A 23,944-nucleotide genomic window follows, 5' to 3' on the forward strand; every position below is an offset into this window, starting at 1 on the left:
GGGAGATAACTAGGTCATGAGGGTGGGGCCCTCAGATGGGATTAATGCCCTTATAAGAGACACCAGGGCCTGCTCTTTCTCTCTGTTCTTCGCCATGTGAGACATAGCAAGATGGCCACCTGCAAACCAGGAAGTGGATTCTCACCAGACACACATCTGTGGGCATGTTGATCTTGGACTTCTCAGTTTCCAGAGTTGTAAGACACATAAGGTTCTTAAGATATCCTAGTCTTGGGACCAGCAGTTGGTGTAATGGCTATGTCACTGGACTCCCATGTTGCTGGACTCAACCACGGTTTGAGTTCCCGACCTGGTGGCTTAAACTCACATCGGGCACATGTGCGTGTGTGCCCAAGATCCCGAGAGAATGGAGGAGAAGAAATCACCCCCCCACTCCAGTTTCTGTCTCTGTCTCTCTCTGTCTTTCTGGCGAGCACACATGCCCTATAGCAAAAACCTCTCCAAAAAGAAAAAAAAAAAAAAGATACCCCAGTCTATGATAACTTGTTGCAACCCAAACTGATTAAGATGCTGTCCCTGACTAATTAAAGTCACCCCTTCGCCACTGTATGTGACCTTTTTTATTTACACCGTGGCCTTATTACTACTTGTTATTTTCCTTCTTTATGTCGTCAGAACACAGCAGGAAAGCTGGACCTTTGACTCTTCCTTTTCCTCCTAAACCCAGTATCTATACTAGTACCTAGTAGACAGCAGAAGCTCGATAGCTATTTGCAGAATAAATGCGTGAGTATGTATATCATGCAGGAAAATGTAAACATACTATCCCATTTCATCTTTTCAGCAGCCCAATGAGACAGCATTCCTAGCACCATTTTATTAAACTCTTTGAGAACAGACACAGGAATACTTGCTTTTGGCAACAGTGACTGTTCATAAATATTACAAATAAGTAAACGAACCATCTTCAGAGACACGAAGAAGCCAGTGTAAGTAACAAGGGTTAAAATGTAGATATCAGGGGACCAGCAGTTAGCACAATGGCTATGTCGCTGGACTCCCATGTAGTCGACCGCGGTTTGAATCCCAGACCTGGTGGCTTAAATTCACGCCGGGCGCGTGTGCATGCGTGCCCAAGATCCTGAGAGGAGAATAGAGAAGGAATTGTGGCATGGCCATCCCCCCTGGGAGGGGGGGTGATTTCTTGCTTTCTGTCTCTCTGTCTCTCTCTGTCTTTCTGGCGAGCGCACATGCCCTATAGCAAAAACTTCTCAAAAAAAAAGAAAAAAAAATGTAGATATCAGATCGGTTGGTGGTGTGGTGGTTAAGGCTGCTGGATCTCACACTACTGACTGTGAGGTTCAAGTCCCAGACCTAGTGGCTTTGAAAAACATACTGGACATTTGTGCCCAGTGCCCAGTATCCTGAGAGGAGAATGGAGGAGAAGGGATTGTGGTATGACCATCCCCCATAAGGGGTGCTTTCTCTCTTCTGTCCCCTCCAGCAAGTGTAAGTACCCTCTAGCAAACTATCAAAAAGCAGACATCTACTACATTTTGCAAAATCAACAACCCCTACAGTTGCTGGAAGAATCCCAGAGCTCCCTTGTGAGCCGATCCCGTTCTCATGAAATGAACCTTTATTTACCTGCACCCCGGACAGCTCTCTTGACATGCCCCAGTGGACTCTGAACTCAAGCTGTACAAACTGAAATTAAGATCCTTCCCCAAAACAACTTTGTGAAGCTTTTCTGGTTGAGGGAATGGGACAGATCGCTGGGAGTCATTTTAGACTTCCCTTCTGTTCCCCTATATTTTAATGGTAATTTATTTTTGATTCTCCCTGCTTAACAGTTTTTAGACTGATTGTGTTTTCCAGTTCCATTGTCTTAGTTATTTCTTTATGAACGATTTGTCCATAGGTTGTTTCTGAAATAATCTCCTCGGGGCCTTGTGGTAGCACAGAGGTCATACACAATGCTCTGCGAGGCTGACCCACAGGGAAGGTTCCAGTTTGTATCCAGGCATGTTCTCATGCACATGTGGTAAGAGTGCACAGTCGGGGCTGCTGGGGCTGGGGGTGGACTATGGCATCAAGACCTCATCGAAGGTGTATCTCTCTCCCTTTCTCACTCACTCATGGAAGAAATAAATAAACTTTAAAAATATATAGTGTAATGGTTGAGGTGGCTGGACCCCACATGACTGACTATTCAGTTTGAGTCCTGGACCCAGTGGCTTGAAAAACACACTGGGCACATGTGCATGCATGCCCAGAGTCCAGAGTGAATGGAGATGAAGAGATTGTGGCCAAACCCCTGGGAGGTACTTTCTCATTCTCCCTACCCCGTCTATCTCCAGTGAACACATGCACCATATAGCAAATTTAAAGAGAAAAAAAGTAAACCTCAATGCTATATACATTTAAAAATCACGTTAACAAAATTGGGCATGTTACTTGCTAGTTTAAAATCCTTTAGTGGCTTTCTATGATACTGCATAACTTCTAAGTCCTTTATGACAACATGAGAGATTTCACGTAGATCTGTGTCCTGTCCAGCCCCCCACCTTTCCCACTGCTCTGAACTGGTCTGCTCACCATGGTCTTCCAGTTCCACGGAGTGTCCAGCTCTCCCTTCCCTGAGTTACAGCCTTCTCTCACCTGCCTGTCTGTTCCTTCTTCAGCTATCAGGGACACTTTCTCCAATCTAGCTAACTCACAATATCTGCTCTTTTCTTTTCCTTTTTTTTAAAAAAAGAATTATTTATTTGTTTTTATTTATTTATTATTATTATTTTAAAAATTTGTTATAGGACACATGCGCTCACTAGAGAGAGAGAGAGATGGTTAGAAAGCAAGCTGCCAGGTATGGGACTCAAACCACTGTCGGCCATGTGGTAGTCCAGTGTCTTAACCACCTTGTCACCTCTGACCCCCTAGCCTACTCTTTTCAATCTACAAATTCCAAATTGCTTACATCCATTTCCTCCACTGGATTATAAACTCTGTGGGAGGTTTTTTTTTTTTTTTTTTTCACTATCGAATGTCCAGCACCTGAAACATGTCTAGCATACAATGGAGGCACAGTATTTGTTCAAAACACAAAGATGGGGATCAGCAGATGGCATCATGGTTATGTCACTGGACTTCCAAGTAATTGAGTGCAGTTCGAGTCCCAGACCCAGCAGCTTAAAACTCATGCTGGGTACATGTGCGTGAGAGAGAGAAAGAGACAGTGAGAGGAAAATGAGAAATCACTCCCCAGAGGGGGTGGCCACACTGCAATCCCTTCTTCTCCATTTTCCTCCTGGGATCTTGGGCACACAGGCACATGCGTCTGGCCTGACTCACTGGGTCTGGGACTCGAACTGTGGTTGGCCGTGTGTGAATCCACATGGCCTTCTTATTAGGATACCAGTCACTGAATTTAAGATCCACCTTAATCCCATCTTACCTCATTTTAACTAATTACATCTGCAAAGATGTGATTTCCAACTGAGGTAAAATTCTGGGGCTCCAGGAGGTGAATCTTTGAAGGATACTATTGAACACAGCATAATGAACTACTTTGGAAAAGGGATTTTAAAAGATATTATTAAAGATCTCTAGATGAGACCATTCTGGATTATCCAGATGGGTCCTAAATCCAATGACAAGTGTCTTTATAAAGAGAAGAAGGCAGAGTGGCAGAGGAGGAACAATGTGAAGATGAATGCAGAGACTGATCTGGCCACTAGACAGATACACAAGGGAGAATGTGATGTGAAGAGGCAGAAATTGGAGCACTATAACCACAAGCCAATGAATGCAGTCACCAGAAACTGGAAGAATTCTCCCAGAGAGCCTTCAGAAGGAGTGAGATCCTACAAACATCTTGAACTTCTGGCCTCCAGACCATGCAAATAAATTTCTGTTGTTTGTAGCCATCCAGTTTTGTTACAGCAGCTGCGGCAAACTAATACAAGCTTTAACAGCACAGAATTCACAGTGTACTGCATTCCTTTCCTTTTAGTATCATTAAAACCAAAACAAAAGGCCAGCCAGCAGGTGACATGGAGGTTAAGGTGGCTGGATCTCACATGCCCAACTACATGGTCTGAGTTTCAGACCCCTTGGCTTGAAAAATACACTAGCCACATGTACACGCATGCCCAACATCCCAAGAGAAGAATGGAGGAGAAGGGACTGCGGAATGGCCATCCCCCCTACAGAGCGATTGCTCATTGTCTACCTCTCTCTGTCTCTCTCAGGTGAGCATATGCACTCTACAGCAAAAAGGGAATAAAACAAAAAACAAAACAAAAATGTCTTTTCATGGATTAGCTTTTGCTCTAAACAGATCAAAGCTTTCTTAGTACATAGGAATTTGTAAACAGCCATAAAGTTTAACTGACTGGATTTCTGTAAACATGGTGTTTAGTGCTCTGTTAGTACAACAGCCTCCCTTTGGTGACTGAGATGTATGATTCTTTAAGCTAGAGAGAAATTACTATAGGAAAATAATTGTGTTGTAAACTATCTTTCATGTATCTTCGCTTATTTCCTGACTGCCTGATAATTAACATCAGAGTTTATCACACCGCATGCGTTTCTCTCTTTTCAGGGTAAATTGTTTAATGTCATCAGTGTCTCTCGATTAAGTTCTTTTTATCTTGAGATTAACTTTTCTTTATGCTGCCTGATGTATCATTAGCTGACACTCCGTACGTGTAACCTACAACTGCTAGCACAACTGCTTAAAGCAGTTTAGTTTGGAGAGCAAGTCACGTCATACGAAGATAAAGCTAACTACGCAGCGTAAATTACAGGATGAGTCTCTTTCAAGCTTGGAATAAATTAAGAATTAAAGTCTGGCACTAGGAAACAATCCCTCCCAAACCTTAAGTGCCATTTAAATTTCAGATGCCAGAATACTCCAGAATGTCACAGAATGTTGTCTTTTTCTCTTTATTTGGAAGATTTAACAGGGAGGAGTTGGTGCTGCCCTAAGGTCTACCTGTGGAAAGTGCATTCGTGAAACTACCAGAGTCACTGGTCGCCAGGCAACAGTTCAAAGGAGAAACTGAAGAGAGATAACTTGGCACCCGGGGAAGGGCAGCGGGGGACAGACCCCTCACCCCTCGCCAGGTCCCTGATCCCCTGTCCAGATCCGTCCAGGGGTCTAGGCGGGCCTGGGGGTCAAGGAAGAGACGACCCCGCGCGCCCTCCGGACTCCCCAGCTCAGACCCCATTCTGCACTCGGGGAGCTTTGTCGGTGGGGTGCGGCTTTGAGCCCTTCGCACCCCCCAAGGAAGCTCTGCGGGCACCCTAGCAGTCAAACCAGGCCGGGTGCAGGGCTGACCCGGGAGGGGGTCTGGCCCGCCTTCCTCCCACTGCAGTGGGCGCTGGAAGGCGAGGATCCTGCGAATTTGTTTGTCTGCTCAGTGTCCAGGGTTCAATACTCCCCAGCTCCAACTCGGGGCTCAAGCTTCCCGCCCCCGGGAGCCGCTTTCCCGCGTCGAGCGCCACGCGCGTCTAGCAGCAGCTCAAACTGGGGATCTGGAGCCGGTGGACTGCCTCCCGGTCTCGCCGCGCACGCGTCAACCCTGGCGTCCTGGAAGCGTCGTAATGGCTAGAAGAAGCGCGCCGCAGGAAACCCTGCTCCCCGCCCCCGCAGACCCAGGAGAGGAATCCCGCAGACCCAGCAGAGGAATCCCTGCTCTACCCGCATGCCGGCCCTTCCGCGGGCTCCTGGCGGAGCAACCGAGAGATTCCCGGTGGGCATGTGCCCCAGGCCGGCGGGCGGCTGAGGCTCAAGGCTTGTTGGAACGGGACCCTCGACAAGACTGGCTGGCCGTGGCGCCTTAAGACGCTTATGGCCACCCTCTCTCCTCCGATCGCTCTCTCCTGCTTGCCTGGCCCGAGTAGCCCTTTCAGAGCATCCGCGCGTGGGAGCCACTGCCGGAGCTGCAGGGGGCGAGATGCGCGCCTATTAGGTGGTGCGTGGTAGTGATGGCGGCGCTCAGTGAGACTTTCCTGTCACTGGATACTACTACTCCCAGCCCTCCTCAAAGCCGCCGGAGCAACCCCCTGGTCTTTAGTTTACAAGTGGCAATTTGACTTGCTCTGCTGCATGTCTGGAGGGACCGCGGAAAGTGTGGAGACGCCCCGGGGATTAAGCGCTCGCAGCTTGGAAAGAGAAAAAACCAAACAAATAAACAAAACGCACCCACCCTAACAAACATGAGGCTGCTGGAGAGAATGAGGAAAGAATGGTTCATGGTCGGGATCGTGCTGGCGATCGCCGGAGCCAAGCTGCAGCCGTCCATAGGGGTGAACGGGGGTAAGTGCCGCGCCGCCGCCCGCTCCCCAGGGGTTCCCACTTCCCAACTCCGCTGCGAGTCTCGGGAAGGAGGGGCGACCCTAACTGGCCAGTGCCTGCGCCTCCCGGGGACACGGAGCATTCCGGCGGGTCCCCTTTGGCTCCTCCGCTGATTTCCCCATTTGCTAACCTCAGAGGGGACTTGCCATTAGGAACCGGGCAAAGGCATTTGAGCGCGGGTCGCCTTTGACGCGAACAATCAAGGACTCCCTGTGTCCAAGAGTGAGGTTACAGAGAAGGAAACTTACTCTAGCCTGCAAAGTAGCATCCTATCCCTAGGGACTCTACGTTGCCAGGAGTTCCTTATCTCCCTGGGAGTGGACCTCATTCTTTAGTCTGTTTTCAAGTCCTCCTTTCCCACGTTTTTTTTTTAAAAAAAAAAACTAAATAATGGAAAAGGACATCCCCCGCCCCCAGCTCACATTTGGTGGCCCACACGTTGGAGAGGGATGATTTGCTGCGTTTGCTGCCGCTCCAGAAACTCCCAAGCCGACTGACACGTTGCACTCCTTCATTACAGGAGCTACTTCCGTGTGCTGCTCGGGCTCAGCTCCTGCACGCTGGGCTAGGCTATGGGCAGTGTGTATTTTGGCAAGGAAAGGTAGATGGGCCGAAAACATTCTTAAATCTCGGAATACTGGGGGCTTTGTCGTTCGGAGGGCGTGTCTTGGTGGGGGCACTGGAAATATGCCTTTAAGCACCTCCCTCCCCACCCTTTGACAGTCTTGTCCTACATTTCTTAGACATGAATTGACTTTTTTCAATTCATTCTTTTTGACCTTGTTGGTCAGTTTCCCAGTTCACTGGCAGGCTTAATGCATGTAAGTCATGCCAGAAGGACGTGTAAGGACAGAAGTGGACACACACTCTCTTCATGGTAGGATGTGCTCAGGAGGATATTTGGAATTATTTGTTCCTTTTTGCTAACACATGATGGAAGCGAAAGAAATGATCTCTCAGAAGAACAGGGTTCCTTCTCTCCGCTCTCAATTTTTTCATGTAGAAGTAGCTTCTAGGAATAATTGGAAAGGAACTATTTAAAGAAAGGTGGTGGCAATTAAAGCTTTTTTCGTTAAATTATTTTTTCTTTCCATAGTCAACTCAGTACAAAAAATATATTTAACTGAGAATGAAGCTGTTGTTCCTCCTGGGTCTCTGTCTGAAGATATTCATTTCTTCTTTGACGTGCCTTCTCTGTGAGCTTTTGGGAAATTCTTGTGATGCCTGGTATTTCAGGTTCTGTCAAAAGAGGATTCCCCTTCTGTCCCTGGAGCTCACTGAATAGTAAGAACTAGAATATCTTAGTGGTGATCTGTAATGCATACCTCATTAATTATCGCTTCTAGTGTTAGATCTTTTATTCACTCAGTTTGGGGTGAAATTGAGTGTGATCTTTAAGGTTAAATCTGCAGGGCTAGGTTTGGCGAAATCCCTTATTACTCCATGGGAAGGAAGGTGATAGAATCTAATCATTTCTCTAGAGCTTCCTGAAAAGTCATATATAAGATAGATTATGTAATCTTTGTTTGCTTTTTATTTATTTCTGTCATGAGAGAAAGGATGAAGAAAAAGAGAGGCAGAAGTGTTTTTTTGTTTCTAGGGTTTTTTTTTTGAGAGATTTTTGCTACAGGGTGCCTACCCTTGCCGGACAGAGAGAGAGAGACACACAGAGAGACAGAAAGCGAGAAATCACCCCTCGGGGGGGATGGCCACACCTCAATCCCTTCTCCTCCATTTTCCTCTTGGGATATTGGGTATGCACACACAGGCGCCTAATGTGAGTTCTAAGCTACCGGGTCCAGGACTCGAACCGGCTGAATACATGGAAGTTCAGTGACATAACCATTATGCCATCTGCTGGTCCCTTCCACAAAGTCTTTATCCCTCAATCATATTACAGCCTCAGTCAGCCTGGGTCACCGGTGCATATATGTACTCCTTGTATATAGAGACATCAAGACTTGAACCTGGAATCTTTCCATGTGACCTAAGCATTACCACTAAAGCTGACTAAAATTCTGTAGTAGTATTTGTTCCCTTGGACTCTGATTATTGGCATTTTGGTACATTATTGTATCTCAAATATCATTTCTCATTTTCACTAGTCTGAGTCCGGCACCACCTGCTGGCCCCCAATTCCATATATATATATATACTGTATGTGTGTGTATATATATATGCACACACACATACATACACATACATATGTATATATAAATATATATACAGAATATGCATATCTATACATTCAACTATATAGATACATATGTGTGTGTGTGTATGTACATATTTATGTATGAAACATTTATGTATTTATTCATCATGATTTTCAAGCTGCCTGGTCTGGGACTCAAACCACAGTCGGCCATGTGGGAATCCAGCACCTTTAGCACCACACTACCTGCTGGCTCAACAAAATCAACCAATATTGAACAGCGGTGGTCTTGTATGATTTCCTCCTCTAGGTCTGAAAGTTACTTTTTCTGAAAACAAAGTTAAACTTTGTGATTTCCTGTACACACTGTCAGATTGTGTTCTTGATACTTATGTTGATCTTTATTGACTTCCCATTTGTAAAACCTCTTAAATACAAAGAAACCCCCCTGTAGTACCAGATGACGCCTTCACGTACTAGTTCAAACAGTAAATATCCAGGAACAAGGAGAGGGCTGGCTGCTGAACATGTTTGTCTTATCCTGCTCTTTAGAATAGTCTAATGTACTTTTTGGCCTGTGACTTTTTGTCACAAGTTTCTGTGTACAGGCTTTGTATACTGAGAAAATGATTGTTAACTTTTTTTCTTTTTTGCCAGACAGACAGAGTTTGGCGGGAATGAGAAAGCACCTCCTATGGGGAACGGTCTGCCATCATCCTTTCTCCTCCATTTCTCCTCCCTGTCAGGGTTTTGGGCACACACACGTGCACAGAGTGTTGTTCAGGCCTCCAGTCTCAGGACTCAAACTGGGGAATTGACTGTGTGAGATCTGATTCCCTTAAGTACCACACCACCAACCGGCCCGGAAAATGATTTTCAATGCATTCATATCAACTGGACAATTTTCAGTTGAACAATTTTCTTTTCTTTTTTTGAGAGAGATTTTTGCTGTAAGGTACGTGCACTCCCTGGAGAGACAGATAGCAAGAAATCATCCCCCCAGGGGGCATGGCCACTCCGCATTCCCTTCTCCTCCATTCTCCTCTTGGGATCTTGGGCACGCACGCGCATGCGCCTGGCGGGAAATTAAAGCCTCCAAATTTTGGACTGGAACCATGGTTGACTATATGGGAGCAACGTAGCCGTTATGCCCTCGGCTGGTCCCAAGTTGAACAATTTTCTAAACAGTCTTTTAAATAGGCAAAGTTTTGGTAGTTTTCAATTTGTTAAGATGCTACTTCTCCTTTACCTAGATTAATAACTTAGTGACTAAATTCTATTTTAAAATGTGAGACGTCCGCACTTAAACTATCATAGTTACGGAGTGCATGTGTGCCCAACATCCTGATGGGAGAAAAGGTGAAGGAGAAGGGATTGTGGTGTGGCCATGCCTATGTGGATTGCTTTCTCTCTCTCTCTCTTTCTCTTTCTAATTCTTTCTGGTGGGCACACATATCCTCTGACAATAAAGAAAAAAAGAATCGCACTTCTGCATCTTCTGACTTCCCTTAAAAATATATCTGTGGCCATTTTTAAGTTAGTATGGCAGGACATGAGTAGATTGGGGAATCCTAAAATTAGAGAAGTTGAATGACTTTATAATTGGGAAAAAGCATAACAGATACTTATAGCTTAGATCACTGAATTTTTAGTTCACTGTTTTTGCTTGTTTGTTTTTTACTGTTCCATTTCATATTTAAATTTATAGAAGAAAGTTGAAAATAAAAAGCCATAGTAGATGTAACATGCCGGTTCTGAGGTGTTGATGAGTAGAGTTCAACACTGTGCTATTCTTTCTCAGGGAGAGAAAAGTTTCCTTCTTTAGAAATACAGAGTACATTTCTCATTTCCACCTGCAGGCTTCAATGATTGCTGTTGATAAGGCAGTAATTCTAAAAGGAAAGTGCTTTGTTTTCCCATTGAAAACAACCTGGAATAGGGTATAAGCTGAAGTATGTTTGCATGACTATCTCAGAATACTTTAGATGAGGTGTGAAAGTGAAATTTACTTTGGTGATCAGTGGCTTTTATGGCATGATAATAGCTCCTTGCATTCTTACGTATTCCAAGACATTTTCTCTCTTGCTTCCAATGATAAGGCATAGAATTTGGAGCCAAAATTTGCTGCTGCTTGCTTTTGTTTTTGTATTTCTGACTAATTTTGATTGTGCTTTTCCATTCCACTTTAATGACTAGGTGTAGCTTTGGGAGGGAGCAAATACCATTTTTTTTATATCTCAGTTCCAACTCTCACCTATATGCAAATATTTACCACTGTTTTATTGTAGTCCTGGGTGACTGCTAGTTCTGCATTTCCAATTTAGGCAGTCTCTTAGCCTCTCAGTTGATTATGCCTCTCTCTGGTTTCTCTAAATCAAAATGAATTTTTCTTTCCTCCTTACGCTGTTGGTAGCCCTGGAATATCTTCACTGTGTTCTTTTGTGGATTAGAGTTATTTTGCTGTGTGCCTAATACAAAGAACAGGATACCCTATCAGGAATTACTCTACTGAATTAGGTCAATTAGTCAATAGTTATGTGTCTTTATGCATGAGGAGAATTAAAAACTAAGTGGAAAAATTAAAGTACAAATTCATTTAGTGCAAAACATTTTGAAATCCACATGTGGTTTCTTCATAGTACGTATTCTGTGAACTTTTTGAAGACCTCCTTCTATGTAGGTGTGAGGCATAAGAAGAGTTAGCTTCTTTATTTTTAAGTTTCTTTTTTAATTGAGAGATATTTTTTTGCTACAGAGTGTGTGTACTTGCGAGAGAGAGAGAGAGAGAGAAAGAAGGTGAGAAATCACCTCCCAGGCGAGAGGGTTGGCCATACCACAGTCCCTTCTCCTCCGTTCTCCTCTCAGGATCTTGGGCATGCATGCACATGTGCCTGGTGTGAGTTTTAAGCTGCTGGGTCCAGGACTTGAACCACAGTTTACTATGTAGGAGTCCAGCAACCTAACCATTACACCATCTGCTGGCCCCAAGAGTTAGCATCTTAAAAAAGTAAAGCTGTTGGTGGATTGCAGTACATGCTTCAGCTACCCCAGAGAGACATGCTATCCAAATAAACACCACTTGCTTGCTACAGAGATGCATCTTTCAACATGCCTCCTGGCTCACATTTGAAACCATATTGCTACCTAACCCCACCTACACAGAAAATCTGGAGGCCCCGTGGTGGATACAATTATAATGGACAAGAGTAAGGGCTCATGGAAAGCAGGGGATTGGAAGAAGATAAAAGCGACATGCTTTAAAGACATGGATGTTTTTATGTACACTGTAAGGCTGACCCACAGGGGAGGGTTATGAATGTAAGCCTTGACTAAACATGCCAGAGGAATGCATGCCCATGATCTAGGGCTGGTTGAGGCTGGGGGTAGATCACAGAGTGGAGACCCCGATGACCCTGGTGACTGTCTCTCATCATTCTTTCCCTTTCTGCTGCTTACGGAGGAAATAAAGACTTAAAAAAAGATGATTTAAAACACACACACGCACACACATACATCAGGGTATTAAAAATTCCTAGCAGTCATCTATTTCCAAAATAAGCCAGATTCCTTGACTTCAAATCTGCTCCTGAATCACCCTCCTCTGCTGCCGAAGAAATATGAGTTCTAAGTATGAACTGCAGAAGACAGACTCACTCACGTGTGAAAATAATGAGCCTCTTTTTAAAAGTCTGAACACTCTGCTGTCCCCAAACACATTGCCTTTGGCGCTCGCCTTCTCCCGTTTGCTCCCTCCTCTCACATCTCGGCCAATAATTTGTGTAAATAGTATATAAAATAATTTATTGCAGGCTTTGAGGGCACCTTTGCTTCTTTTCTTCATTGTTGTACTACGGATGCCTAAGGCATAGTAGGTCCTTGGGACATGTTGCTGAACGAATGAATGGTGGTTTTTCCTGGACTTGGTCTTCCATCTATTTATCGAGCACCATGTGTAAATAGAGTGCAGAGTTTCTGGCGATGGAAGAGCCATGATTGTAGTCCTGTTGATTTACTTAAGGGGATACATTTGTTGGCTAGGATTGCTGGAGCCAACGCCACTAACCGAGTGCTTAGAATGATAGGAATGTATTTGCTCATCACTGCAGAAGCTAGAAGCCTGAGGTCAAGATGGACCAAAGATGAGCCACCAAAGGTTCTGAGGAATAATCCCTCCTTGCCTCTTCTAGCATGTGGTGGTGGTTACTGACCAGCAATCCTTGCCAACCCTGGGTTGGGGCCATATAACACCAGTCTTTGGCTCTCTCTTCACGTGGCCATCTTCCCTCTGTGTGTGTCTGTGTCCAAATTTCTCTCTTCTGGTAAGAAAACCAGTTATTAGGTTAGTCAGCACCTTAATCCAGTAAGACCTCATTTTAACTTGATTACATCCATAAAGACCCTGTTTTAAATAAAGTCTAAGAATTTTCACAGGACACTGCCCAAATCAGTACAAGGGAATGGGTTAGGACGTCAAATACACACCAGGCTTCCTCAGCCTTGGCACCATTATCATCTTGGGTGTGATCATTTGTTGTTGGCGGGGCTGCCCTGCATTTTCAGGATGTTGAGCAGAATTCCTGATCTCTACCCAGTAGATGCCAGTAGTATTCCTAAAATAAAGTTCTACACATTGCTAGATAGACTCCAGGCAGGTCGAAATTGGAGAACCTCTGCTATGCAGGTATAAGATGGTTATTATTATTAATTTTTTTCTCAGAGATGTACCTTTTAAAAGATGTTCTTTGGATAGCACAGTAGGTCCTTTGGCCAATCCTGTCACAAATGATAGTTTAACTATTAGGGTGGCACCTATGGTCCTTGCAGTGTTAACATGTTTGTGGTGATGCCAGCCTAATTAACTCCTCTCTATTAGTTATTTTGAAATACACAATGAAGAACTAGCCCCATAGCTTAGTGTTAGGGAAGCTGAATCCCATGAGTCTGAGAGAGATTCAAAATCTTGCCCTTATGGCTTAAAAATACGCTGGGCATGTGTATGCCAAAATCCTGACGGGATGAAGAAATGGAGAAATGATTTTGGTATTACCCGGCCTCATTGTGGGTACTTTCTCTGTGTGTCTCTCTTTCTCTGTGTTACTCTATGGCAAGTGCACACTCCCTCTGGGAATTGAAGGAAAAAAAATACACAATGTGTTATTAACTATAGTCACCGTACTGTGCAATAGAACATCAGAACTTATTATTCCTATCTAACTGAAACTTTGCACCTGCTGACCATCTCCCTTCCCCTGTCTACACCCTTCCTACTCCCTAGTCTCTAATAACCACCATGCTACTCTCTAATTCTAGCTGGAGAATTCTATGACTTTGACTTTTTGTCATTCATATGTAAGAGAGATCATACAGTATTTACCTCTCTGTGCTTAGCTTATTTCACTTAGTGTAGTAACTTCTAGGTTCATCCATTTGTCACAAATGACATTTTCCTATTTTTTAAGGCTGAGTAGTAGGATTCCATTGTGTATAGATCCCACATTTGTTAAATACATCCATTTGTTGTTGTACCCTTAGGTTATTTCCCATCTTGGCTGTTGTGACTAATGAGGCAATGATCATGGAAATGCAGACATTTCTTCTGCATTTTGATTTAACTTTCTTTGGGTTTAAGTAGTGGGATTGTGGGGTCATTAAGTAAGTCTAGTTTTATTATTTTGAAAAAATAATAATTTATTTATTTGTATTTATACATTCATTTATTTTAATTTGACTAGAGAGACATACAAAGAGAGAGAGAGGGAAAGTGAGAAAGCAAGCTGCCAGGTCTGGAACTCAAACCACGGTTGGCCATGTGGGAGAGTCCAGCGCCATAACCACCACGCCACCTGCTGGTCCCAAGTTTTAGTTTTTTGAGATCCCTCTATAGTGTTTTGTAAAATGACTGTACTAATTTGCTATGCCATCAACAAAGTATAAGAGTTCACTTTTCTCCACATCCTTACCACACTTGTTATTGTTCATCTTTTTGATAATTTTCAATCTAAGAGGTATTAGACAATACCTAGTTGTCTTTCATTTCCATCGCTCTGCTCATTAGAGATGTTGAGCATTGTCCTGTTAGTTGTTTTCTTGTCTTCTTTTGAGAAAAGTCTATTCAAGTCCTTTGCTCATTTTTAAATTTATTTATCTATTTTACTAGAGGGTGTGTGTTTTTGTAGAGAGAGACAGAGAGACAGGGAGAGCTGGGGAAAGGAGAAAGTACCCTCTTTGAGGAATGGTCACACTGCAATTTCTTCTTATCCATTTCTCCCTCCTTTTGGCATTTTTGGCATGCATATGTGCACATGTGCCTGGCATGTTTCTCCTAGCTGCTGGGTCTGGGCTCAATCTGTGTGGTCAGTCATGTGGAGTCCAGTTATCTTAACCACTAGGCCACAGAGTCAGCTGGCTCTTGTTTAATAGGGCTGTGTTCTGGTTATTAAGTAGTTGGAGTTCCTTATATACTTTAGATATTAGTACTTCATTCAATGTGTGATTTACAATTATTTTCTCCCAATCTGTGGGCTGTCTCTTTATCTCTTTATTCTAGTAATTGTTTTATTTATTTATTTTAAAGTTTGTTTGTTTGTTTGTTTTTGTTTGTTTGTGTGTTTTTTGGTATAGGGCACGTGCGCTTGCCAGAAAGAGAGAGACAGAGAGACAGAAAGCAAGAAATCACCCCTCCCCTCAGGGGGGATGGCCACGCCGCAATCCCTTCTCCTCCATTCTCCTCTCGGGGATCTTGAGCACGCATGCACACGCACCCGGTGTGAGTTTAAGCCACCAGGTCCAGGACTCAAACCACGGTCTACTACATGGAAGTTCAGCAACATAGCCATTACACTAATTGCTGGTCCCAGTAATTGTTTCCTTTAAAAAATTATTTGTTTTATTTTACTTATTATTATTTTTTAAAATTTTGACCAGAGATAGACAGAGAGAAAGGGAAGTGGGAAAGCAAGTCACCAGGTCTGGGACTCACACCACTGTCGGCCATGTGAGAGTCCAGTACCTTAATCACCATGCCACCCGTTGGCCCCAATTCTATTAATTATTTCTTTTGCTGTGTCATTGCAGTATATTGTTAATTACTTTATATGCATTATTTCAATCACATAGTGAGTACTCAATAAATATTGGCAGAATGAATACTCTTGGGCATAATTGAATGCATGCATAACCTAGAAGGAATAAAATAATATTTGTGGCCAGCCCCATAGCCTCATAGTTAAGAGAAGCAGATCCCATATGGCTGACCACAGTTTGAATCCGAGCCCTGATGTGTACATGCCCCAGATCCTGACAGAATGGAGAAATGGAGAAGGGACTGCAGTGTGACCACACCCCATTGGGGGTGCTTTTTCCCTCTCTCTCTGTTTCTTGTCTCTCTATGGTGAGTACTCACACCCTCTGGCAATTAAAAATATATTTGCTAAAGAGGAGGGAATTTCTTCCGTTGATTTGGGCTTGGGGGTATTTTGATTGTTACGTAATCACTGATATGTGGTAGATATTATTGGGACCTATATTTAAGGATGTTGTTTATCACCTCTCCTGTGTGTGTGTGTGTGTGTGTGTGTGTGTGTTTTAATTTTTCTGGTCTGAGGATAGATACAGCTCTAAATTGACAGCCTTGCTCTCTGGAAAACCCCCTGTGGAGTTAGGCTGGGTCCTAGCAAATGCCTAACTCTCTCAGTACAGTAGAAGTCTAGGGGCAACACTACTATTCGAAGTACCTTTATTATTCTTCAGTAGATTTTTCTTTCATACCAAATTATCTCCTGAACATTCTCTTCTAATAATAACTCTTTCCTCTCTTTTCAGGACCACTGAAGCCAGAAATAACTGTATCCTACATTGCTGTTGCAACAATATTCTTTAACAGTGGACTGTCTTTAAAAACAGAGGTATGTCACCTATGGGGAATGTGATTAAACAGGACAAAGATTTAACTTGTACTTACTTTTTTGAAATATCAGGGTCCTTTTGTCAAGCTTTGGTCTCAATCTATTTATTTGTTGAGGTTAAGGAGGAGACAGGGACCTCTGACAAAGACTTACTATGCCCTGACCCTTTCCACAGCCGGCCAGGATCATATGCATACCTACAAGCATGCCAGGTACATTCAGATGGACCTGGGATTCAAGCCCAGAGACTTCCCATATGGCTTCAAAATTAGGTAGTGAAGTGCCATAGCTGGACCAATGATGAATCTGTTTTTAATGTGACAACTGAAATGAAACATCTACTTCTAAGACTTCCTCAAAGGATGGTGGTAACTCTAGTAATGCCTACTGTGCGCACGCACATTTAGCCCTTTTTAAGGTTTTCATAACTTTTGTGGATCATCGTTTATACTTGGGACTCAAGCTGTTCACGCAATGCTTATTAGGTCTAACTTCTAACTAATTTTTATTTCCTAAAAGCATTTTCTTCTCTAGAATATCTATTAAATATTAATAGATATTTTAAGAGGTATACTGTTATATTTCATTTCAAGTCATACTCTTCCATGCACACATATAGGTAATGCTATTTACTGATCTGGTTTTCACTGAACATGGGATTCTCTTGGAAGTAAAGAAATCCAGACATTTCTTGCAGATAGAGATGAATGAGTAGGATTTATGATTATCCTTTGACTAACAAATAGTAGCCTAAAAAGAAGAGAAAATTCCCTTTGCTTTTGAAGAAATTGCATAAAGCTATCATTCTCACGTGCTTATTCTTATGTAGGTGGGAAAATCTTACTATAAGAGGATTTTTTTTTCTTTTTTAGAAATGGTTTTAAATATTAAAATTGTGGTTTAACATCATATCTTGCCTTTGATTCGAATTGAAGACCACATGTACTTAACTCTTTCTTGGATGACCCCCAGTAGCAGCATGGAAAAAGCATAACTGTATTGAATATATGTATTTTATGGCTATCAGGTTGTTATAAATCTTTTCGTTGGGGTGTTTTTTGATATCTATAGTAATCAGTAGTGTCCAAAACGAGTCATTTCTTTCTGGAGAACTGTAAATATTCTTGCTGATTAGGTGCTCTTCTGCACATCCCTGATACGAAATGGGATTTCCTAAATAGGTCCAATTCCAGTTTTCATCAACACTATTGATATGAAGAAACCATGATTAGCGCTTACAGGGCACAGGCTTTTTGCATTGACACGTGAGTGCTCATACTATGGTTCTCAAATACGGGCCACCATGATCCAGAAAGGTGTTTGCCACTGCCGTGAGGCTGGATTCTTGCTTGGAGGACTTCCTGTTAGCCTTGGCTCTGGTCTCTGTGGCGCAGCTGCCTGACCCCAGTCTTCTACTTGGGGTGTTGCTCTAACTACGTCCCCTGGTGGCTGCTTAATGGCTACAGCTGTTACTTATGCCATGGGGAATCTGGCAAGAGACTGGATTTCTCTCACTCCTTAGCTTCTTACTTAATGCCGTCCTGTAAAGCAGCCAACTTTGTGGGATGTAGACGTTGAAGAAAGGAGACGGTCACAGCCATCAGCATTTCTCTAAGGACCGACCTCTTCTGTAAGCACCTAGGCAACCTTCCCAGTCATCCAGCTAATTTGGATCTAATGCCCAAACGCCTCGAGCCTGTACTTTATCGTGGCATCTAAGTACCATCCACGCCATTTCCTGCATCAGAGGCCCTTTTCAAACTAACGCAAGATTAAGTCATTTTCAAAAGCCACTTAACTGAAGATGGCCTAGATTGCATCGGTGTATAATATTAAACCATCATTAAGCCAAGCTAATTTCCTGGGTTAACCTGATTTGTAAATTAGGAGAGATGGTGGTCTTATTTGTTTTCTAGTTAATAATCTTGAATGCATTTTAGCTGAGACTACCTACGATTTGTGTATCTTCTTCAGTTCTAGAATGGTGGGTGCATTTTTGCCTACAGAAGACAGCAGATTGACTTCAGTATATTTGGAAGCATTTATGTTGGTCCCATCTAGGTTTGATTGATATTGAACATTTTGTGGGGCATTACTCTTACACTGATTTAATGATATATATCCAAAAATGTGTTTTACTAATATAGTAAAATTACATACCATGCTAAATCTTCAGTTTTAGGACTGTTGATTTCTAGTTTTTGAAATATCTGTTGAAATGATTTCTGAAATTTTCTTATTGAATTGGAATAAAGTTATATTTTAAATTTGACATTCTACTTAGCTAATTTCAAACCCAGTTTCAGAGAATTTGTCACTTAGACTGGCAGGGTTAATTCATTTAAACAAATACCTACTCATTTAAACAAGCACCATGCTTGATGCTTAGAAACAGAGATGACTAGGGGGCTCAAGGCCTGAAAAAGGATTTTGAGTAGAGCAGAATATACAGGTTTTGTGTTTTTAAATCAATTAAAAAATTAGTTTTTTTTTAAGAGCTTTTTTTTTTTTTTTTTTTTTTTAAGGGGTTTTTGCTATACTGCGTGTGCACTTGTCAGAAAGACAAGCAGAGAGACAGGAAGTGAGAAATCAGGCAGAGAGACAGGAAGTAAGAAATCACCCCTCGGGGGGATGGCCAAGCTGCAATTCCTTCTCTGCCATTCTCCTCTTGGGATCTTGGATAAACACGCACATGTGCCTGGAGTGAGTTTTAAGCCACTGGCTCTGGGACTCTAACTGAGGTCCACTACATGGGAATCCAGTGACATAGCCATTATGCCAATGGTTGGCCCCAAAGAGAGATTTTTGCTATAGGATGTGTGCAGTCACCTAAGAGTCAGAGTGAGACAGAGAGACAGAAAGCAAGAACTCACCCCCTAGAAGGGATGGCCATGCCACAATGCCCTCTCCTCCATTTTCCTCTTGGGATCCTGGGGACTCACACACATGCACCCGGTGAGTTCCAAGACACCCTTCCAAGACACGGGGTCCCAGATTCAAACTGCAGTCAACCATGTGGGAGTCTAACAATGTAGCCATACACCATCTGCTGGTCTCAAGAAATTAGTTACTTTTTAATCCTGAGAACCAAATGGTAAATATAGCGAATTCTAAACATTAGGCTCATGTTTCTTGTTTCAAGCCAGAGCTATGACAACTGAATCAGAAAGTGAATCAAATAAAGGTCAGAAAAAGGGTTTGGAGGGAAATTGGTATGTAATGAAAATCTTTCTTTGTCCCAGTCAGAGCCCTGGTCTTAAGCAATTCTTATTTTTGTCAGTGAGACTCTCCTATAATCACTGCAGTATGCAGAGTGTCTCCTCATGTTTATTTTAGTGGAATTCGATTTGTATTATATGTGAATAAACAAAATGTCACGAAAAGTCCACTTTTCAATTATTCATGGCACTTATTTGAATGTACGCCCTAAATTCTACATAGATGCACATGGAATAATGTGGTTTGGGATTTTATGGGGTTTACTTTCTTTTTCTTTCCCAATGTTACCTTAGTCTTTTGGTTGTATGAGAAGATACAGGAATATTTTTTTGTATGAGATGATACGGGAATACACAACACAGGATACTGTGACAGCCCTGAAACTCTTTTTAAAAAATACTTTATGCCTATTCCTCCCCTCATGGCCCAACATGGTAGGCCACTGTGATTTATTTTACTGGGCTTATTTTGGCCAGAGGGTGCATGCCCTTGTCAGAGACAAGCCCTTTACATTATTTTACTTAAATACATATCTTATAAATTGTTTTGTATCAACACATGGAGAACTCCATCTCCCTTAGAGTGCCAAATACTATTCTGCTATGTAGATGAATCATGCCATATTTTACTTGGCTTCTATTGATGGACATTTTTTGGGGGGGGGAGTTTTTTCCTATAGGGTGCATGTGCTCGCCAGAAAGACAGAGAGAGACAGAGAGACAGAGAGACAGAAAGTGAGAAATCACCCCCCCACCCCCGGTGGATGGCCATGCTGCAATCCCTTCTCCTTGTCGACGGAAAAATAACCAACTGTAAAATTAATAATTAATAATTAATACGGTTTATTTCCAAGCCAAAATAGGAGTGACCTAGGTCCGGAAAAGAGGCATACATGCCTTTCTCAGGGTGATCATGTACAGGGGTTCCTTTTATTCGTTTTTGAGATTGACAGACAGCATTTAGTGAAAAGATTTTCCATTGATCTGGCCCAAAAAAGGTGGGACATGTAGAAGTTGGGGCTTGTAGGCTATGGGTGGGTTTCACAGTTCTTTTTTTTTTTTTTTTTTGAGCAGGGCGTGTGCGCTCGCCAGACAGACAGAGACATAGAGACAGAAAGTGAGAAATCATCCCCAGGGGGGATGGTCACACCGCAATCCCTTCTCCTCCATTCTCCTCTCGGGATCTTGGGCAGGCACGCACACACGCCCTGTGTGAGTTCTAAGCCACCGAGTCCGGGACGCGAACTGCGGTCAACTACTTGGGAATCCAGTTAGCCATTACGCTAACTGCTGGTTCCCGGGTTTCACAGTTCTTAAGTTGGTGATTGGAAGGGAAGATCTGTGTCTTGGGAAGAGATTAGTTAAAGAAAGGCTTAATCTACATCTCAAGGAAAGGGAAGTTCTGTGTCTTGGGAAGAGTTAAGCAAAAGAATATACTGTAATCCATTGAAATATACATCTCAAAGATACTATGCCAGGGACAGGAGATAGGAAGAATTCTGTTAATAGAAAATAAATGGTCTGTTAATGTTTGTGGGCATGACTTCCCTAGTCCCTTTTGAAAAGATTCTGGAAAAATAGGAAAAGTAGTCAGACTTCTGTCCACATCCTCAATTTACCTCTCAGGATCTTGGACACACATGTGCACGTGCTTGGTGTGAGTTGAAGCCACTGTGTCTGGGACTCAAACTGCAATCGACTACATGGGAGTCCAGTGACGTAGCCGTTATGCTATCTGCTGGTCCCTACAAGGTTTTACTATTACAAAGTTGTTGTGAAGGATAACCTAAAAATATGTCATTCCCCATTTTTGGGAATATGTGTGAAGGATAAGTTCCCAGAGGCAGACTTGGTAGATCAGATGATAGTGCAGTATGAGCTGTGATGGCTGTTCCAAGGACCAGATATGGTGCCAGGGGCAAGTAATTCTTGAATGAAGGAATGAGCTACCAGATTTCCCTCTATGGGTTGGGCCCATTTACGATTCTGGTGATAAAGCTGGGAGAGATCCTATTCTATGTGTTTTATTTTTTATTTTTTATTTTATTTTATTTTTTTTATTTTTATTTTTTAGAGGTTTTTGCCATAGGGTACATGTGCTTGCCAGAGAGACAGAGAGACAGAAAGTGAGAAATCACCCCCCAGGGGGGATGGTCACGCTGCAATCCCTTCTCCTCCATTCTCCTCTTGGAATCTTGGGCACGCACACACACGCGCCTGGCGTGAGTTTTAAGCCACCGGGTCCGGGACGCAAACCACAGTCAACTACGTGGGAGTCCAGCGACATAGCCATTACTTTAACTGCTGGTCAGGAGATCCTATTCTTCCACATCCTCATTGACACAGTTTTTAATAACTCATGGTACTCTGATAATACTTGAATTTATTTACTTATTTTCCCATTTAGGGGGCATGTAAGTTGTTTCTAGAGTTTATGCTAATAGAAAAGTGCCATGAGCCATTCTGTATATAAATGTTTGTAACCATGGATTATATACTTTTTTTTTGGAGAGGTTTTTTGCTATAGGGTGTGTGCGCTCACCAGTAAGACAGAGACAGAGAGATGGAGAGATAGATAATGATAAATCACCCCCTGGGGGGATGGCCACACTGCAATTCCTTCTCCTCAATTCTCCTCTTGGGATCTTAGGCATGCATGCACACTTGCCTGGCATGAGTTTAAACCACTGAGTCTGAGACTTGAACTGTGGTTGACTACATGAGAGTTCAGCGACAGCCATTACACTAACTGCTAGTCCCCGTATTATATCCTTAGGATCAATGTCTGGACAAAAAATTTTGGGATCTGAGAATGTGAATTGGATTGTAGTTCTTGATAGGTAATCCCAAATTGCTTTTCAGAAAGGCTATATGGTCTTCAAATTCCTGTCAGAAATGTATGTGGGGCTGTTAGGTGGCATATCTTAAGGCCTTGTACTCCCACATGGCTGCTTGTAGTTCAATCCGAGACCTGGTAGCTTACTTTCTCACTGTCCTTCTCCCCTGCTCTCTTTCTCTGGTCAAATTTTTTAAATAAACTAAATTAAATTAAATTAATAATTCTTTAAAAAAAGAAATATATGCTAACGCCTTGATTTAAAAATTCCGATTCACAGGAAGGGTGGCTTGTCTTCTCTTAGTTCTAATCCAAGGACCTACTGAGGTTCCCAGTAGTGGTAGGCCTACTGTTTCTTGATGGCGCTAAGTTAGACCTAGATGTCATTAGGGATGTCATTAGGGATGTCCCTTGACTGAACAAGAACTGCTGTGTGTCTTCACAAAGGGAGACATATAGTGGGAGCTGATGGGACAAATCTCAGAACCCAGCCATCAATGGATGGATCCACATTGACCTATCATTTATTAAACTGATAAACTGGGACCAGCAGATGGCATAATGGTTATGTCGCTGGACTCCCATGTAATCAATCGTGGTTCACGTCCCAGACTGGTGGCTTAAAAACCATACCGGACATGTGTGTGTGCATGCTTGAGATCCCAAGAGGAGGGTGGAGGAGAAGGGATTGAGGTGTGGTCATTCCCTCTGGGGGGTGATTTCTCACTTTTTCTCTTTCTGTTTTTCTTTGTCTCTCTGGCAAGCAAACACGCCCTATAGCAAAAATCTCTATAAAAAAAAAAAAAGAAAAAAAAAAGAAAAGAAAAAAACAAAAAACTTTGGCTAAAGTCTCTGAGGCTGAGACTCTCTTAATCATCTTACTTGAACAAAAGAGTCATTACTCTTCTGTGTTTATAATCAGTGAATCTCTGGCATCTTTGAATAGACTTTAATGATTACTTGCTTATTATACTTTAATAATTACTTGCTTATTATAAAGGACTATACTTCTATAAGTTTCAGAATTTATTTTATTCCAATTGAATAATCTCATAACACAAATTCAAATGTAAGTGTTAGTTTATATATTTTTAAACCCCAGGGGTGAACTAGTCATCTTTTTTCATTCATGAGACTCATAGCATTTGCCTAGTTTTTCATGCTTAGAATGCAGTGTTTTCCAATTTGGGGCACCCGTGTGGGACAATGGAAAAAGCAGGCATGGGTTTGATAGCATTGCTACAGATTTGATTCTGTTCTCCACCGTAGTGTAGCTTTCAGCCTCAATTCCCTTAACAGTAGACTGGGGATCATGATAATTACCTAGCAGGTTTCTTGTGAGAATTAAATGTGATAACAATGTAAAGTTACAAGCTCAGATGTGGCGTAGAGCTGGTGTTCAGTAAATGTTAACAAAGAAAGCTAGTGAGTAGATTGGGTCTAGGGAAAGCTGTTTTGAATTAGACTGTCATCAAGGAAAACATTTTAAAGAAATATTTGTGGATTCGG

At 42.5% G+C, this 23,944-nt stretch overlaps 1 protein-coding gene and 1 long non-coding RNA gene across 4 annotated transcripts in view; one reads left to right on the forward strand and one right to left on the reverse strand.

Moving 5' to 3' along the window:
* LOC114006902 (uncharacterized) overlaps nt 1-6,838 on the reverse strand; it is a 27,289-nt gene extending 20,451 nt beyond the window's left edge. Inside the window, exon 1 of the long non-coding RNA XR_003548561.1 lies at nt 6,745-6,838. This is a non-coding gene — a long non-coding RNA (uncharacterized LOC114006902). The remainder of the gene's footprint in view (nt 1-6,744) is intronic.
* The window catches only part of SLC10A7 (solute carrier family 10 member 7), a 286,343-nt gene continuing 268,361 nt past the window's right edge, over nt 5,963-23,944 (forward strand). For all 3 annotated transcript variants that reach the window (XM_006143458.3, XM_027769942.1, XM_027769943.1), the window contains exons 1-2: nt 5,963-6,283; nt 16,299-16,381. In XM_006143458.3, coding sequence (XP_006143520.1) covers nt 6,184-6,283; nt 16,299-16,381 — 183 coding nt within the window. In that variant the 5' untranslated portion in view covers nt 5,963-6,183. The remainder of the gene's footprint in view (nt 6,284-16,298; nt 16,382-23,944) is intronic.

Source organism: Tupaia chinensis, unplaced genomic scaffold, assembly GCF_000334495.1.
Source record: "Tupaia chinensis unplaced genomic scaffold, TupChi_1.0 Scaffold000098_3, whole genome shotgun sequence".
Classification (NCBI taxonomy): Eukaryota; Metazoa; Chordata; class Mammalia; order Scandentia; family Tupaiidae; genus Tupaia; species Tupaia belangeri.